Source organism: Monodelphis domestica, chromosome 3, assembly GCF_027887165.1.
Source record: "Monodelphis domestica isolate mMonDom1 chromosome 3, mMonDom1.pri, whole genome shotgun sequence".
NCBI classification, from domain to species: Eukaryota; Metazoa; Chordata; class Mammalia; order Didelphimorphia; family Didelphidae; genus Monodelphis; species Monodelphis domestica.
In genome coordinates, this window is record NC_077229.1 from 318,363,988 (window position 1) to 318,381,153 (window position 17,166).

At 36.2% G+C, this 17,166-nt stretch overlaps 1 protein-coding gene across 1 annotated transcript in view; it reads left to right on the forward strand.

The window, feature by feature from the left end:
* The first annotated feature begins 364 nt into the window (after positions 1 to 364).
* Positions 365 to 17,166, forward strand: part of PREX2 (phosphatidylinositol-3,4,5-trisphosphate dependent Rac exchange factor 2) — a 421,865-nt gene continuing 405,063 nt past the window's right edge. Inside the window, exon 1 of the mRNA XM_007487009.3 lies at positions 365 to 1,436. Within this exon, the coding sequence (XP_007487071.1) occupies positions 1,296 to 1,436 (141 nt within the window). The 5' untranslated portion in view covers positions 365 to 1,295. The remainder of the gene's footprint in view (positions 1,437 to 17,166) is intronic.

The following is a 17,166-nucleotide window of genomic DNA, read 5'->3' on the forward strand; positions in this document are numbered from 1 at the left end:
ACTGCAAACTAATGTAGTGTTTAAATGAACGGAGAATTTTTCTCAGACTTCAGATAAAAAAATCAGTTTGGGGAGGGAAGAAAAAATCAATACATTAATTTTCATCTAGGGAAAGGTAGGTGAGAGTAAATATTTTCCTTCTCTCCTTATGTAACGGAGGGGACTTGTTTCTTTGCTTTCAGGATATGTACACAGCACATTAAAGCTTAACAATAGGACAGAGCCAGGATAGCGACAGTTCAGTGGGAACTTGGGACATGATAAATCGAGTGAGCGCTAGTATCTTCTTAGAGACCTAATTCTACAGAGTCCACAATTAGTCCCAAACTGTGTGAGTGTGTGTGTGCGCGCGCGGGGGATGGGGGGCGGGGGACTGCAATTAGCTGGCACGCAACACTTCCCGAAGGTTGTGAGATTGTGTTTCCTTTCCTTTTTCCTGAGGTTTGGCGAAGGGTAAAGGGTCGGAGTCACATGGATACAAAGCTTTTTGATTAATGTCCAAGTTTCTGTGAGAGAGAGAGAGAGAGAGAGAGAGAGAGAGAGAGAGAGAGAGAGAGACAGACAGACAGACAGACAGATAGACAGACAGACAGACAGACAGACAGACAGACAGACAGACAGAGAGGTAGAGAGGCAGAGACAGAGGGAGAGGGTGGAGAGAGAGAGAGAAAGAGAGAGAGAGAGAGAGAGAGAGAGAGAGAGAGAGAGAGAGAGAGAGAGAGAGAGAGAGAGAGAGAGAGAGAGAGAAAGAGAGAGAGAGAGAGAGAAAGCTAGACAGAGAGAGACAGAGAGAGACAGAGAGACAGAGAGAGCTTGAGAGAATTTAGGTCCAAAAGGCTGATTAGATACTACTGCCTAGGATAAGAGTTCCTTTCCTCTGGATTTGGGTGTTTTTTCTTCCTTTTCTTTTTTTCCCCATTACTCTCACTTCCTGGGGACCTGTAGCCAAGGTCTGTGAAAGAGGGAAGACGGACTGCAGAGAGGGTGGATTGTCTGTAGGGAGGAAGGTCCGTTCATAGGGAGGACCACTGCGTTCCGCTCCAGTGCCTCTGTAGTTTGCTGGAGTCCAGCTCTCGTCTTCCCCCGCCCCCTCTCCCTTGCACCTCCCCCCTTTTCCCTCCGCCCCCCCCCCCATCCCCTTTTCAGCATGGAAAGTCTCTAGGGGCCTTCTTCAGACTAATCGAAGCGAGGCAACTTTGCTTTCTCGCGGGGGCCAGGGCAGGGCAGGGCAGGGCAGTACAGAGTAGAGCCAGGCAAAGTCGGGACTGGACCAACAACGGACCCAATACCGCACGATGACTGAAGAGAGCAAAGGGGAAGGCAAAGGAGAGAGCGGGAAAGATCTAGAGAAGCAGCTTCGCCTCCGAGTGTGTGTCCTGAGCGAGCTCCTGAAGACAGAGAGGGACTATGTGGGGACCCTGGAGTTTCTGGTGTCGGTGAGTTTCTCTGGAGTGAGAGAGGCAGGGGAGGTGGGGAGTAAGGGTCAGCGGGTCTCTTCATAGGGGTATCTGGACGGGTTAGACTGGCCCCCTCCACTATTCCGGTTGAAAGTTGGGGAGAGCTTTCCTTCTGGGGAGCGATTTTACATCCCTGTGCATTGGTAGAGGGTGGGCGAGACCTTGCAGAGGAGACATTGATTTCAGGAATGCTTCTCTGTCCTGCACCTTTGCGCTTGGGGATCATCTACATTGAGACTGGATTTTTGAGAACTGGGGGCTCCCAGTTTTACAAAGTACCTCAAGAGCCCTTGGCTTGGCATCCTTATATCCAAAGGAGGAGGCACTTGATCATGGAAAGGACCTTTATTCTTTCCTCTCATTTTACCTCTTCTTTGCTCCTTTGCTCTCTTGCAGTAACAGAGAGGATTTTGGGAGGAAATCCTTTAGTTTTCCTTGCTCTCCGTGGGATCTTGCTTAGGGTTCTGGTTTGGTGATCAATAGCAGAGTGGTTCATTCAGGTACACTGCTTAAATAATCTCTGAATCTGCTGGGGTTTGACTTCGTTATTCAGATTACATGGCACTGCAGTCCCTTTATTTATAATAATCCTGGAAACATAGTATTCTGGTAGGGGGTAACAGAAAGAGCAAAGAGGTTTTGATCTACAGCAGCTGTTGGATATTAAAGCCACATGTGGTGCTCACACCCCTTCTTACAAGTCCCTTTTCCTCTTGCTGAAGTTAAGACAAGACTTCTGTACTATACTCCTAGACACACAGAACAGTGTGGTATGATAAAACTCACGTCAAAAGAACAACAAAAAAAAGACATACAAATCTTAAGATCTTTTATACCATTTTTGTCTCAGAGTTTCAACATCACTGAGAATAACCTTTGAAAAAGTTTTGTTAACTTTAATCAATTAAAGAAACTTCTGAAACAGCTTTTCAAAGTGCATTTCTACTCTCTGGTGTTGCAATTGTAAAGAGTATCAAAAATGGTTCCTTGTTTTCCTGTTTGCTTTGGGATAGCATCAATTCAAGAGCTGAAGTGCCTTAGCTATAAAAGAGTTCAACTCATCTGCTTCACTTTGCGTGATGCCTGGCTGTTATTAGGGCTCTGACATTCTTCTCTTTCTACCCACCCCCTTCCATTCCTCTTTGTCTGAAGGGAAGTGTTTCAAGCACTAAACTTCCTGCTCAACTTTTTGAGATTTGTATACTTTCTGCATATGATCATGGAAGAGGAAATTCTTTACTTGACTCTGGCAAGAATACATCTTAAATGTAAGAAGATGCACAGGTTGGTTTTGGTAGGCTGAACAATTCAAAGCCAACATAGTCAGTTCAATGGAACTGCATTCTTTGGAAATTTGTGAACTTCGAGCCCCAAATTTGGCTTCTCTCAAAACTTTTATAATCTTGCCAACAAAAGTCTTTAAATTTTGTAAGTAACTAGAAGTGGTAACAACCTTTTAGCACAGTCTTTGGGAGGAAAAGACTGGTCAGAATGCTCCTTTTGCAGAAATAGGCAGCCACCCTTTACCTTCACTACAAAACATCCACATATGGTGACTTTCATGAAAGGTTTTAACCTCTATTATTCCCAATCTTTCCTTTAACAGTATAGCCTTATTTTTTCTAATAGAGAACAAGTCTTGTTGGTATGGGGTTAAGGTTGGAAAAGAAAAGTGGTAAGATATAAGGTTCATTTATACTTTATTAAAATTTCTAATTGATGGAAGATTTTCTTCCACAATCTCATTTCTCATCTCATTCAGAAATTATAGGTCTTTCTGCTTCTTTTTCTCCTGGACTATTTCCTACATAAACACACACACACACACACACACACACACACACACACACACACCAGTATCATAGTTTTAGAATTGTAAGGGACATAAAGGCCATGAAATCTTTACTCCCCATTTTACACTAGACTGTACCAAAGAAGTGTTGAAACTTGCCCACAATTATAATGGCAGCTCAGATGCAACTCTGACTCAAACTCAGGACATCTAACACTAAATTCTATACTCTTTTTTCTGTCTCCTGAAAAATGACATATTTTTGCATCATAACTTTCCATGATTCACGATCCATTCATAAAATGAGAAAAAAGAGGGAAAAATTAAATTTATAATGTGCTTAAAATTCAATGCATTTTGAGTTTCTACCATTTGGCAGTTGAATGACTGTCATTTATATTTGTTTTTATTTTTCTTAATCATGAGAATTATGAGCCACTGAAACTTTTTTTATACTAAGAAAGATAGGATTTGTATACAAACCTGTGTATAGGTATATAAACACACATATAATGCACATGCACATCACAATAACAACAACCCAACCTCATAAGATGTCATAAAGACCCTGGAGGAGAGAGAAGGATGAAGATATAGCCCTCAAGAGATGGATTGTTGAATGGAGATGACAACATATAGACAAGTTCACCCCTCCTTTTTTCATAAATCTGTGATTTCATTGGTATAAGGAACTCCTGTTACAGAAACTCCTTCCAATAATGCATATTAAACTACTCTGTAACTTATAGTTTTAGAATATGTTCTGGTATATGAAGAGGTGGACTTAATCATAGTCACACAACTAGTATATATCAGATGGAGGACTTGAAATCAGGTCTTCCTGATTCCGAGTCTGGCTCTCTATTTTCCTCACTGCATAAGTGTAGCCTCTAACATAGTTGGCCATTCTTTCTTTTGGATATTTTGTCTTCCTTGGATTTTGTGGCATTGCTCTTTCCCATTTCTCCCAAGTACCCACTATTCCTCATTTTCCTTTACTTGCTTATCACCCTTCTCTCACCTCCGGCTTCATCTCTCTCTACATTCTTTTCCTTTGTTAATCTCTCTCCAAATGATGGGTGTAATTATCATAACTGCATATGACTCCTCAAATCCTTATTTCCAGGCCCAGTTTCTCTCTAAAGAATTGGTCCTGCTTCTGAAACTACCTGCTAGGTATCTCTACCAAGAGATACTACTGACATCTCAAAGTCAACACATACAAAAATGAACTCTATGGCTAACTGCCTCATTTCCATTCCTTCTTAACACAGTTTCTTTATTATTCTTGTTACATTAGCCTCTCCGACTGACTCTGACTTGGTGTTGTCTATGACTTTTTAGTTAATTTTACAACTTCCTACCCTATGATCAATTGCTGAATAACATTATTTCTACTTCTATATTTTATGCATCTGTCCACTCATCTCCAATTCACAATATTAGGCTCTCTTTACTTCTCACATCTTATTAAAACCTTATTTAAAACTGGCCTCCCTACTCCAGTTTCTCTTTTTTTCCAGTTCTCTTTTCACTTAGCTGGCAAAATAATCTTCTAAATATAACTACATCTCTTCCTACCTCAAAAGCTGCTTATTGCCTCAAGGATCAAAATGCAAACTTCTTAGCTAGAAATTTTGGTCCTCTAACATCTGTTTTCAACCTACCTTTACAACATCATTCCATGTTATTCTCTCTCACATGCTAAACTTTTCATCTTACTTGACCGATTTTATAGATCATCATAATGATTTGGAATGCTCTCTCTTTTCCCCCTTGTCTTTAAGAAGCCTTCTTTTCTACTAACTTCATCATGCTTTGATATTTTCAATAAAGCATGTTATCCATCTCAAATTTTCATAATGCCCTTGACTTCTCCTTTTCTACTTTAGCATGAGCCTTGTATTATAGTTACTATGTTGATTATTTACATATTTTAAAAATTTTAGTAAATTTTACAAATTTAGTAAATTTTATTAAATTTTATAAAGTTCTTCCTTCAGAACATTTGTGCTTGTCATATATTACCCATGCCCTTTAGATTGTAAGCTCCTTGAGGATGACAGTCTTTTCAGAAAGAAAGTGCCCAACAGAGTACTTAATAAGTGTTCATTGAATTATTGAATAAAACCTACCAAGTTATATATGAAGTCTGAGGAAGAAATATCATATCCAACGTGGCCAGTCAGTGAAGTCTTTATGAAGGAGATTTGAGCTTGTCTTGCAAGATGGGTAACATTTGACTGTGTTGAATATTGAAGGTAAAAGTAAACATGTGAGCAAAGATGGAGGTGGGGTGGGGAAGGGTGGAGGTTCGGAATGGGACTGAGTAGAGAGATGTGAATAGTTTAGTTTAACTTGGAGGATAGAGTGCAGGAGCCATTAAAGAGTTTTGAGAATAGAAGATGCACAACCAGATTTGTTTACAAAGGGAGATTGACTGGGTAGTCAATATGGGAAATATGGGAATATATGGGAATATAGCTATGGGAATATATGGGGAAATAGCTAGAGAACAGTTTAGAGGCATGAACATTTTAGAAGGTATTAGAATAGTCTAGGAAGAAGGATGTAATAAGAACTTGAACTAGGGTATTAGCAGTGGGAGTGGAAAGGGAATATAAGAGAAATGATATAGAATTGATAGGATAACTAATTGGATGAAGGAGGTAAGGGGGAGAAAAAAGATGCAAATAGAATTGACTTAGTTCATTTTTAAACAGCAATTTATTTTCTACTATATGTAATGTACTACACTAGGTATTGAAGCTACAAAGGTTTAAAGATGACCCAATTTGTGTCTTCATTTAGTACAAACCAATTCACAGTTTTTTTTGGGGGGGGGGGAATCCTGGGAAAACCCAACTTGTTCAATTGCTGTCCTTTTCTGTATGTTCTACTTTAATTCTTTTCAATGCTTTGTTCATTTTTTCATAAACTTATACTTGTGCTTAAGTTTCTTTCTCTATTAAAGTCAAAACTAACCTTTCTGATCCCAATGGACAGAGTCTCAGTATATTGTGACTCTAAGATTAAGGTAGTTAGTAAATCCTGCATTTTCTTTCTTCATATTATCTAGCTAGTCAGTTGGAGCTCCTCTATATCTGTTAGAAAAGGTAGAGATTCCTCATGTTTGGACAAAGCCCTTTTATATTACTGTAAGATCATAGTATTTCCTTGAAGTTCATTTGGAAAGTTTTTCAGGCAGTTTTTCAGTCAAGTTCAGCAAATGTTCTGAACTTTAAGAAGATTGGGTGCTAAGGGAACAGGTATAGTAATGGAATAGACTATTTTATTATGTCAAATTTGATTTTTTTTCTTCAGAACAGGTTTCTCAGACTGTGAGTACCTCATAAAATTTATTGATTGAGTGGATTTGGGTTTAGTATCTTGGCTTTCTTCCTCAATTTGTTTTACTTCTACTGGAAGTTAATTGAAAACATTATTACAATTGTAAAAGAATTCAAAATGCTGTCCCCAAATAGGATACTACTCTTTAGAAAGATGGACACTTTTTTAAATATTTCATAGGTTTGAGTTAAATCTATCCATTATCTGAATAGCCAGCCCATTTTGCAATGTGTTTTATACTCTATATTGAAACATGTCTATAATTTAATATTACAAATTTACTTATTTGCCTATTGTTTGGTCTCCTTGTTTCTGATCTCTCTCCTCTTCATTACATTCTTTGCTTAACTATCAATGAAATCTTTCTAAAGTGCAGGTATGATTATATCACCATTTGATCCAATTCAATATATTCCAATAGCTTCAAATTTCCCCTTGGATCAAATATATAATTTTCCATTAGGCTCTCAAAGTTTGTCATAATTTGATCCCTTCCTATCTTTCTACACTTCTACATCAGAGTCCCCTCCATATACTCTGTGATTGAGTGAGCCCAACCGTTTTGTTGTTCTTTGAACAAGACAATTCATTGCCTAACTCCACGTATTTTTCACTGACTGTCCCCCTTGTCCAGAATTCTCTCCCTTCTAATCTCTGCTTTTCTGCTTTCCTGACTTCTTTCTCATCTTAGCAAAAGTACCATCTTTGGCAAGAAGTCTTCCTCAGTTCTCTTTAATTCTACTGCCTTTCTTCTATTGTTCATCTCTAATTTTTCCTTTTCATATCTGGTTTATACATGGTTATTTGAGTATCTCCCTCATAAGACTGAGCTCCTTGAAGAAAGAGAATGATTTTGCCTTTGGGGGGGGGCGGTTCTCAGTATTTAGCTCTGTGCCTGGCACATATTAGGTGCTTAATCAATGCTTTTTGAGTTTCAGCACTTCCAAAAAGAATTAGCACCTAGTCATTATTTGGAAACTGGAAATCTAAAAGAATTAATGACATCATTAGAAATTTGAATTTAATGTGGAAGCCACTAATTTCCTAATCATGAAATATGCTATGATAGTCTCTCTCTCTTTTTTTAAACCCTTAACTTCTGTCTTAGAACTAATACTGTCTATTGGTTCTAAGGCAGAGGAGCTAGGTAATGGGGGTTAAGGGATTTGCCCAGGGTCCCACAGCTAAGAAGTATCTGAGGCCAGATTTGAACCTAGAATCTCCCATCTCTAGTCCTGGCTCTCAATCCATTGAGCCACTCAGCTGCCCCCAATAGTCTCTTACTAAGCCTGTTTCTCATACTTTTTTTGAGGTCAAAGTCAGTTAATGATCATTTTAAACACTGCTGTATTCCTCCTATACAATTATCATCCCTTTACAATGTCCCAGGAGTAAGCTAAAGAATTTAGAATAGGTATTATATATTTCATATTGTATATTTTATTGGTGAAAGTTGTTAATCTTTAGGTAGTTCCATTAGCCCCTTTATAATCTAACTGCATTCAGACAAAGATTCTTTGAGAAAAATCTCTTAGCAGAAATTTGACATGCAGTGTTGTGGACTAGGAAGTACCCCATATTGAAAGGCATGAGAAAGCTGGAGTCACATCCTCTTTCTGACTCCTACTTAGCTATATGACCATGAATAAATCATTTAACGTCTCTGAATTTTATTTCCCTTATTTGAAAAAAAAATGAAAATGAGAATGCCTGTAATGTCTACCTATGCATGTAAATACATGTAAAACATAATGTAAATGTCAGCCATTGATTAACATCTCTAAAATGCCAAATTTCCTTTCTGTTCCCTTTGTAGTTGATGGAAGTTCCTTCAATTAAATTGGGAACATTAGAGTTTAGCCAATATGTGTCTAAGATCTAAATTGATAATAAATAAAGATATGAACATGGTCTTAAGTCAGTTCCTAAGATGGTGAATGCTTGTCCCTAGTACAATATTATTGTAATGTGTTAAAAATGCATATTGGATTTATAGGTAAGCCATATGATCCATGTCTGTATATTTCTTAAACTTTAGATTGTTGGATCCCTGTCTCCCTGTGATGGAGCCAGTGGATACTGGTGATTGGGGTCATTTAGCAGGCTTGAAGGGGGAAAACCAACTTGGGAGTAATGGGCTTTGTTTAAACTGTGATTTGTGGGGTAACCCACTACCCTATTCTGAGGTCAGGCTACAGAGTTAACCAAGGCCAGTAAATCCAGGGGATCAGACAGGCACTGCAAAATGGATGTTCAAAGTTAGGGGGAGGTCAGCGAGAGAAGATCAGGTAACAGTCTGGATGAAACAGGACAAGGCATTAGAATGTGATAACTTGCCTCATCTCAAACCTCTATCCAGGAGAGCATCCCTTTGTAGTGGCAATTTTATATAGTTATTGCTCATCCTTGTCCAATTGTATCTGAACTCCTATGGGCCTAGACATAGATACAAAGATTTTTTTTTTAAGATAGGGAATGAATCACACAGGTTTGTTGAGCATCAAGTTGATTTCTCTTCCCCTCTCCCTTCTTAAATGAATCCAATAGGCAGTTTTTCTTCAACCCTTACCTACCTTAGTACTGTGTATTGATGCCAAGACAGAAGATTGGTAAGGGCTAATCGATGGGGATTAAGTTACTTGCCCCAGGTCATCCAGCTAGGAAGTATCTGAGGTCAGATTTGAACCCAGGACCTCCCATCTCTAGACCTGGCTCTTGATCCCCTGAGCCCACCTAGCCACCCCCCTCCCAACAGGCATTTCTTAAGCCATTGCAATGGAAGCAGCAGGATAGAGTAGAAATGTTGCTTAATTTTTAGTCAAGATTTCTAGGTTCAAATTCTAATTCTGCAACTTATTATGAGGCTCTGACAAATTTTTCTGATGAATCAGTTTGTCTCTTTCCTTCACTGTTTGATTTTTCTTGTAATATATATGTATATATAAGTATATGGTATATAAGTATGTATATATGTATGTATATGTATATATAAGTATATGGTATATAAGATACCATATCCACATGCAATGTTAATTCTTTTTCTTAAAATATAGCACAGATGTTTACAAGTTTAAATAGTGAAATAGCCTTTTCTTAGAATTCTACTATAATAGATTATTGCTTAATAATAATAGTATCCAGCAATTATATAGTGCTTTGGAACTTGCAAAATGCTTTATAAATTTTGTTTCATTTGATCCTCAGAACAATCCTGGAAAGTAGGTACAATTATTATTTCCAATTTATAGTTGATGAAATCGAGGCAGGTCGTGGTTAATTGATTTACCAGTAAGTGTCTGAGGCTGGATTTAAATTCAAATCTTCCTGACTCAAGCTCTATTGTTCTATCCACTGTGCCATCTCCCTGTCTGTTTCACTTAGTGCCACACTTTTTTAATATAATAGAAAACTACTGAATTAACTTTTTGGGACTGATATCGTATCTATTTAGCAGCATACAAAATTGTTCATCAGGATGTATCTGAAAGTAATTCTTATTTTCTTGCTGCCTGATTTTAAGATCCACATAGAAACGTCATCATGATGCAATAGAAAAGATATGGAATTTGCAGTCAAAGGAACCAGATTTGAATCCCAGATTTGCTAATTTTTATCATTGTATCTAGACAAACCACTACTCACTCTGCATGGTTTGACTAAACTATACTCTTTTCTCTTTTAAAAAAAAAATTACTTTTGGTTCCCTTCCTACTTGTAATTCCTTCTCAATTTCTTGAGCTGTATCTTCCTCCAGACTATGTCCATTAACCGTGGGTTTTCTCGAAGCCTCTTTTTTGAGCTCTCTTATTTTTTCCCTCTATACTATTTTACTTTAAAATCTCATCGGCTTTGGTTTCAACTATCATTTCTATGGAGATGATTTTCAGAATTATTTGTCTAGTTTTAACCATTCTCCTGACTTCCAGTCTCAGAAATCCAACTGCTTCAATATTGGACATGTCAAACTAGATGTCTCATAGAGATCATAAAGTGAACATGTCTAAAATTGAACTCCTTATATTTTCTGCTAAAGCTTCCCCTCTTCCTAACCTTCCTATTACTCTGGAGTATGCTACTATTCTCCTAGGCATCCAGGACTCTTTAAAATCTCTTACCCAAACCCTATAATCCAAACTTTTGCCAAGGTCTCTATTTTACTATCATCTATCTATCTATCTATCTATCTATCTATCTATCTATCTATCTATCTATCTATCTATCTATCTATCTATCTATCTATCTATCTCTATCCTTCTCTCCTCTTATATTGCCACCACCTTGATCCAGGTCTTCATCACCTCATTTCCAGACCATTGCAATAGCCAACTAGTTGGTCTCACTGCTTCAAGCCATTTCTATTCCAGGCCACCTTTCACTCAACTATCAAATTTATAGTGCTAAAGTACAAATTTGTGGGTTTATATCCCAAAGAGATGAAAAAAATCTAGGAAAGGATCTGTTTGTACAAAATATTTATTGCTGTGTTTTTTGTGGTAGCAAAAAAATTGGAAACAGCTGAAGAAATTGTGGTATATGATGGTGATGGAATACTATTGTGCTATAAGGAATGATAAATTGATGGATTTATTTAAGAACTGGAAAGACCTACATGAACTGATGTGGAGTAGAATAAGCAGAACCTGAAAATCATTATACTCAGAAACCATAACATTGTGAGATGATCAAAGATAATTGACTTTTCTACTAATAGCAATGCAATGATCCAGGACAATTCTGGGGGACTTCTGAAAAAGAATACTATCCACATCTGGAGAAAGAACTGTGGAGTAGAAATTCAGAAGAAAACATATGATTTATCACTTGTTCATATGGTATATGATTTGGGGTTTTGGTTGTAAAAGATTACTCTTTTACAAAAATGAATAATATGGAAATGGACTTGAGTGATAACCCAGTGAAATTGCTTGTCAATTCCAGGAGAGGGAAGGGATGAGAAGAGGGAGAAAACATGAATCACGGAATCATGGAACATTTAAAAAAAATAAAAAACTTAATAGAAAAAATGTTTAAAAAGTACTAGTTTGACTATGATTCCTCTTCCACCATTATTCCTCCCTTATTCAGTCAACTCCAGTGTCTCCTTGCTTTCTCTGGAATCAAATATAAAAATCTTTTTTTTTTTTTTTAACTTTTAAAGCCCCTTATAACCTAATCCCTTTATGCATTTCCAATCTTGTTACACTTTCCATCCTATCCTCAACCTTCTATTCTACATACTCTGCAATCCAGTGAAACTGATATTCTTGCAGTTCCCCAAACAAGGCATTCCATCTCTTGATGGAGCATTTTCATTAGCTCTCTTCCACCCATATGTGCTTCTTTAAATCTCAGCTAAAATGTCATCTTCTCTAAAAAAAAATCCAACAACTACTGTAAGTTTCTAGATTCCCATTAATTCTACTGCCTTGTCTCAGTTGATTATCTTCAATCTATTTTGTATATATAGTGTTTATACATAGTTGTTTGCATGTTATCTTTCTCATCAGACTGTGAACTCCTTGTAAACAGAAAATGTCTTTTGCCTTTCTTTTTATTCTTGGCACTTAACACAATGCCTAGCATATGGGATGCTTAATAAATAAAAATGTTTGTTGACTTGTTTTGATTTGTATTTATACATTTATCTCTACCATGTATTTTACGTCTACCTAATCTTCTCTATTTCCAATGTATTACTCTTGTTGAGGCCCTTATTACCAGAAACTCAGAGTATTGTAAACACCATCCTTTCTGATCTTCCCATTTCTGCTCTCCCATCCATCCTTCATGACAGTGCCACTTAGCTTCCATATATACACCTTAGGCATATTGTCTTCTGCTTTAAAATATTTAGGTCTTTGCAAGCAAGTTTCACATTCATTTGCCTGAAATCAGGGTCCTCAACATCCTTTTCTTATCTTCCTTTTCTAGTCTTAATTCATATTTTATATATGGAATATATGTTGTAGCAGAATTGGGTACCTCTTTGACTTGGGAGCATGCAGTGGCTTCCATGCCCAAATGACTTTGTTCCAGAATTCCTTTTACTTGGAATACTCTGTTTTTCCCTTCCTCCTTTGCCTACTTGTTTCTTTTAAAGATTTACTTGATAATTTCTCTTCCAGGAAGTCTTCCCCCATTTCTCTAGGTGGGAACAAACTTCTTCCAATGACAGCCCATATTTGTTTTATAGATCTCTAATGCATTTACCATGAACTACTGTGTAAACATTGTGGATACTTATTGTTTGATGCTTTTAACATTTGTAGGCTTTGTAATTCACTTGATGAAACAAAAAGTGATATAAGTAATTTATTTTAAAATGCTTTTTAATAATTATTTGTTCTTTCTCTACTTGTCAAATGGATGGATACAAGGCATTCTGATTTAGGGCATCATAATGCCTCAGAAAAAGCTAAGATGAAAGAAAAGTTTCATTGTCAACTTTCCCCATAATAAATGTGTTCCCTGATTACTATGGAATGCATATTTTCCATTAAATGGCAAGTCCACTTTGAAGGTTTATATTTAAAAAAATAATTACATCTGGTTAAGTTTAGAATACTGAAGGAAGCCCATACAATTATGTACTGTGGGAATATTGCATTTTTTAAATCTGCAAATTGGTTAACACTTTCTTTTAACATTTTTGTCTCTCAATTTTTTTTAGTCATCTAATATATTGATGCCTACCCTGGACTTTGAAGTTTTGTACTTGTTCCTTGAATTATCTATTTTAGTTGTATCATGTCCAGTTAGAATGGCTTAATAGTTGCTGACACATTGTTAGTGATTGTGCAAGAAGTGTTGATGTTTGCCTGTAATATTTTGTTGCTTAGTGCATCAATTTAGCCTTGTTTTGTTGCTCCCCTGGAATTCTGGATTTTTTCCTCTTTGAAGTCAGTATCTAGAGGGGAGAAGAAATAACAACTTGAAATTCTAAGATCCATTAATTTATCCAATGGTACATCATGATGGTATAACGTAGGGGTCACAGCACTACACAAATTTTTTTCAAAGTATTCATTTTTATGTATTTTTTAGAATTGAAGTATAGGCATTTAAAAGTTGAAATCATGAAATATTTGATTGATTTTGTTGAAAATACTAATTTCTATATCCTAATGATTTGTCTCTCTAAAGTCTAGTGTTTGCCTCTGCAAAGGGGCTAATCAACCTTATCCCACCATTCTGGGGCACCAGTCTACAAAATCAGTCCGATCCTGAGTTCCCTTTGTTAGTTCTACTATCAAGGTAACTAAGGTAGACAGAGGGTTAAATGACTTATCCAGAGTTACCCAAGTATGAAGTTTCTGAAACGGCATTTAAATTCAGATATTCCTGATGCCAAGTCCAGCCCTCTGTCTTCTTCAACAACTAGTTGTAAGGAAGGTGTTCTTTTGATTATAACATTCATTTTGTGAGGATGGTGGTCCTGGCTTTCATAGGAGGATTATATTTAAAACCTTCACAGTCTGTCTCCAACCAACTTTTTCCAGGCTTATTATACATAATTACTATCCTTTATGCCCTCTACATTCCATCCAAATTGGCCTGCTTGCTGTTCTTTAAATTCAGCAGTTCATCTCCCACTTCCATACCTTTGTAGAGGCCATTCTGCAGTTTAGCCTCTAGTATTCTGGTCTTACCTCTACCTCTTAGAATCTCTGTTTCTCTTCTGGATTCAGTTCATTTGCCACCTACTCTGGGAAACTTTCCTGATCACCTTATTCATTAAGATTTTCTGCTTCCTCAAATTATTATGTATATCATCTTTTGTTTGAACATGTTGTATATCCTACCTACCCCTTCAATGCTAATTCCTTGAGGGCAAGGATTATTTTCATTTTCATTTTACATTTTTATTTTGTAGACAAGGCACTGTGCTAGATCCTGAGAATATAAAGTAGTAAATATTTAATAAACGCTTCTTAGATTGGATTGGATTCCCTCAGCTCATCAATACTGCACAGTCTGTGGGCATAGTGTAGTCTACATATGCCCATGAATATGTAAGAACTTAGCTAAGTTTTATTGGAGAGGATGGTTGGTCTCCTCTATATCAGTATCAAAATGTTGAGTTGTAATCTCAAATGCCAAATTTCCTTGAATAAACTGTTGCAAGTTTATTATCTACTAATTTACCCAAATCCATAACAAGTTGATTTCTATTTTTATCCTTTATTGCCTGTTAGGATAGCAAGATATATGTTTACTGTACATTATATAGATATGATTCACCAATATAAATGTATAATATAACAATTATATACATATATATTTATTACAAACTATTTTTTTGAAAATTTGAATTTTGGCAAACGAGGCCATTTTATTTTTTAATTTTTTCATGTTTTTATTTTTAATTTATTTTAATTTTTAAATTAAATTTAATTAGTTGATTAAGACTATTTTCCTGTGGTTACAAGATTAATGTTCTTTCCCTCCCCTCCTCCCCACCCTTCTCCCATAACTGGTACACAATTCCACTGGGTTTAACATGTGTCATTGATCAAGACCTATTTCCATATTATTAATATTTGCTCTAGGGTGATCATTTAGAGTCTACATTCCCAATCATATTCCCATTGACCCATGTGATCAAGCAGTTGTTTTTCTTCTGGAATGAGGCCATTTTAAAATTTGTTTGGGTCTCATGATTTATTTTTAATAAAATGAGTCCATATTCATCTATGTTTTCTTCTTCATAATTTTGAAACTTTTAATCATATTCTCTTGAGTCTTGTTTGATACAATCTAATTTTTTAGCTTATTCTCATATAAAAAAGACAAGAATTTTAGCTTCCTTTTTCTTGACTTTCTCCTCATCTCTTATGACTTAGTGGAGACAGTATCCTTAACTAAATATTTGTTCTAAATATGAAATAAATAACATTTCAACAAGGTAGGACTGTATTTTCTAGTTTTGTTTTTGTTGTTTGTCTGCAAATACATTATGCCCTACTTTTTGATATGACCTTAATCATTTTGGGGTCTGATATATTCAAGAAACAGTGAATGCTAGTGATCCTTAGGTCTTTTTTATGTCAGAGTGCCATAATCTTTAATTATAACTGAAACTTTAAAAACCTTTTCTAATTCCATTACTGTTTACATGTCTATAGTAAAGCTTGTATGCTATTTTTATGCCTATTTACTCAGTCTTTTGAGATCTTCAGAATTTATCCCTTATAGCTTTTTTAAGACTCAGAACAATCTCAGTGTTATCTGTAAAGTTAGAGATTTTCATAATGCTTTGAGATTCCCAGAGATAGAGCATCCCAATTAATATACATTGTTTTATGGTACTTTCCTCTTCAATTGCCCTGTTATTTTATTGCTGTGTGATTGTTGGTTTCCAATAAGCACTGGATCCTGGGGAAAGGGCATTAAGTCAGGACTTGACAACACAGATGCTCAGAGCAGACTATAAGGAATTGAAGAGATGGTTTAGGCTCTGGATTAATAGAGAAGCCAAATGTCAAAGAGAAACAGTGGGTCAATTCTTGGTAAACAGTTAGGAGAAAGACTGCAAACAGAAGCTAGATGTTAGAGTAAGTCAGTGGTCAAATTCTAGCAAGCAGCCAAGAGCGAGAAAGTACACAAAAGGAGGAGGTAAAGGCAAGATAGTAAATCAGCCACTCAAGTGCAGGTTGTTTCTAATGTACACATGAGCTTTATTTCAAATGTTCATTTGAATCTGTATAAAATAAGAAAGTTGAACAGGATGGTATCCAAGTTCCTAATACTATTAAAATCTTGTGATATTTTATTTGAATACATTGGTTGCTTAGAATTGGAATGTTCTGTTTAGCATGCAAAACACTTCTTAACCTAACTCCTTTCTTCCTTTCCAGTCTTCTTATGTCCCTATACATTGTGATCCAGTGATATTGTTCTCTTTGTTTATATTTGAATGAGACACTCCGTCTCTCAACTCCATTCATTTTCAATGGCTTTCTTCATCTCCACCTCCTGGCTTCCTGGGCTTCCTTCAAGCCTCAGCAAAAGCCCCACCTTCTATGAGAAGCCTTCCCAGTTTTCTTTAATTTTAATGCATTCTCCTTGCTAGTTAAATCTGATCTATTTTGTATATATCTTGTTTGGCCATATTTGTTCCCATTTTGTCTTACTCCTTAGATGGTAAGCATTTTGGGATTAAGGATTTTTCTCCTAGGATTTTTCTGTAACCACAGTTTTTAGTAGAGTAGAGCATAGGACTTAGTACTTAATATATGTTTGTTTACTTGTTGACTTGACATGTTTATTGCCATAAACAGTGATTAGATTCTCAACTCTATGTGTTTGAACCACAATGTAGCTAAAATGTTATACATTTGCCATAAAATGTAAAATAATATTACTGCTGTATCAGTAATCAAATAAATCAAGCAAAACAAATAAAAATAAAAATCATTTAAAATGTTTAATTCTGGTGTTTGAAGAAAAGCATATTTAATAAGAGAAAGACTGGGAATACTTTATCGAAAATGGAATTTACAAGCACTGTCAAAGATTTTATAAGTTAATGGTAAGTCTCCTTTGGGACACTTTAAAAAAAATATT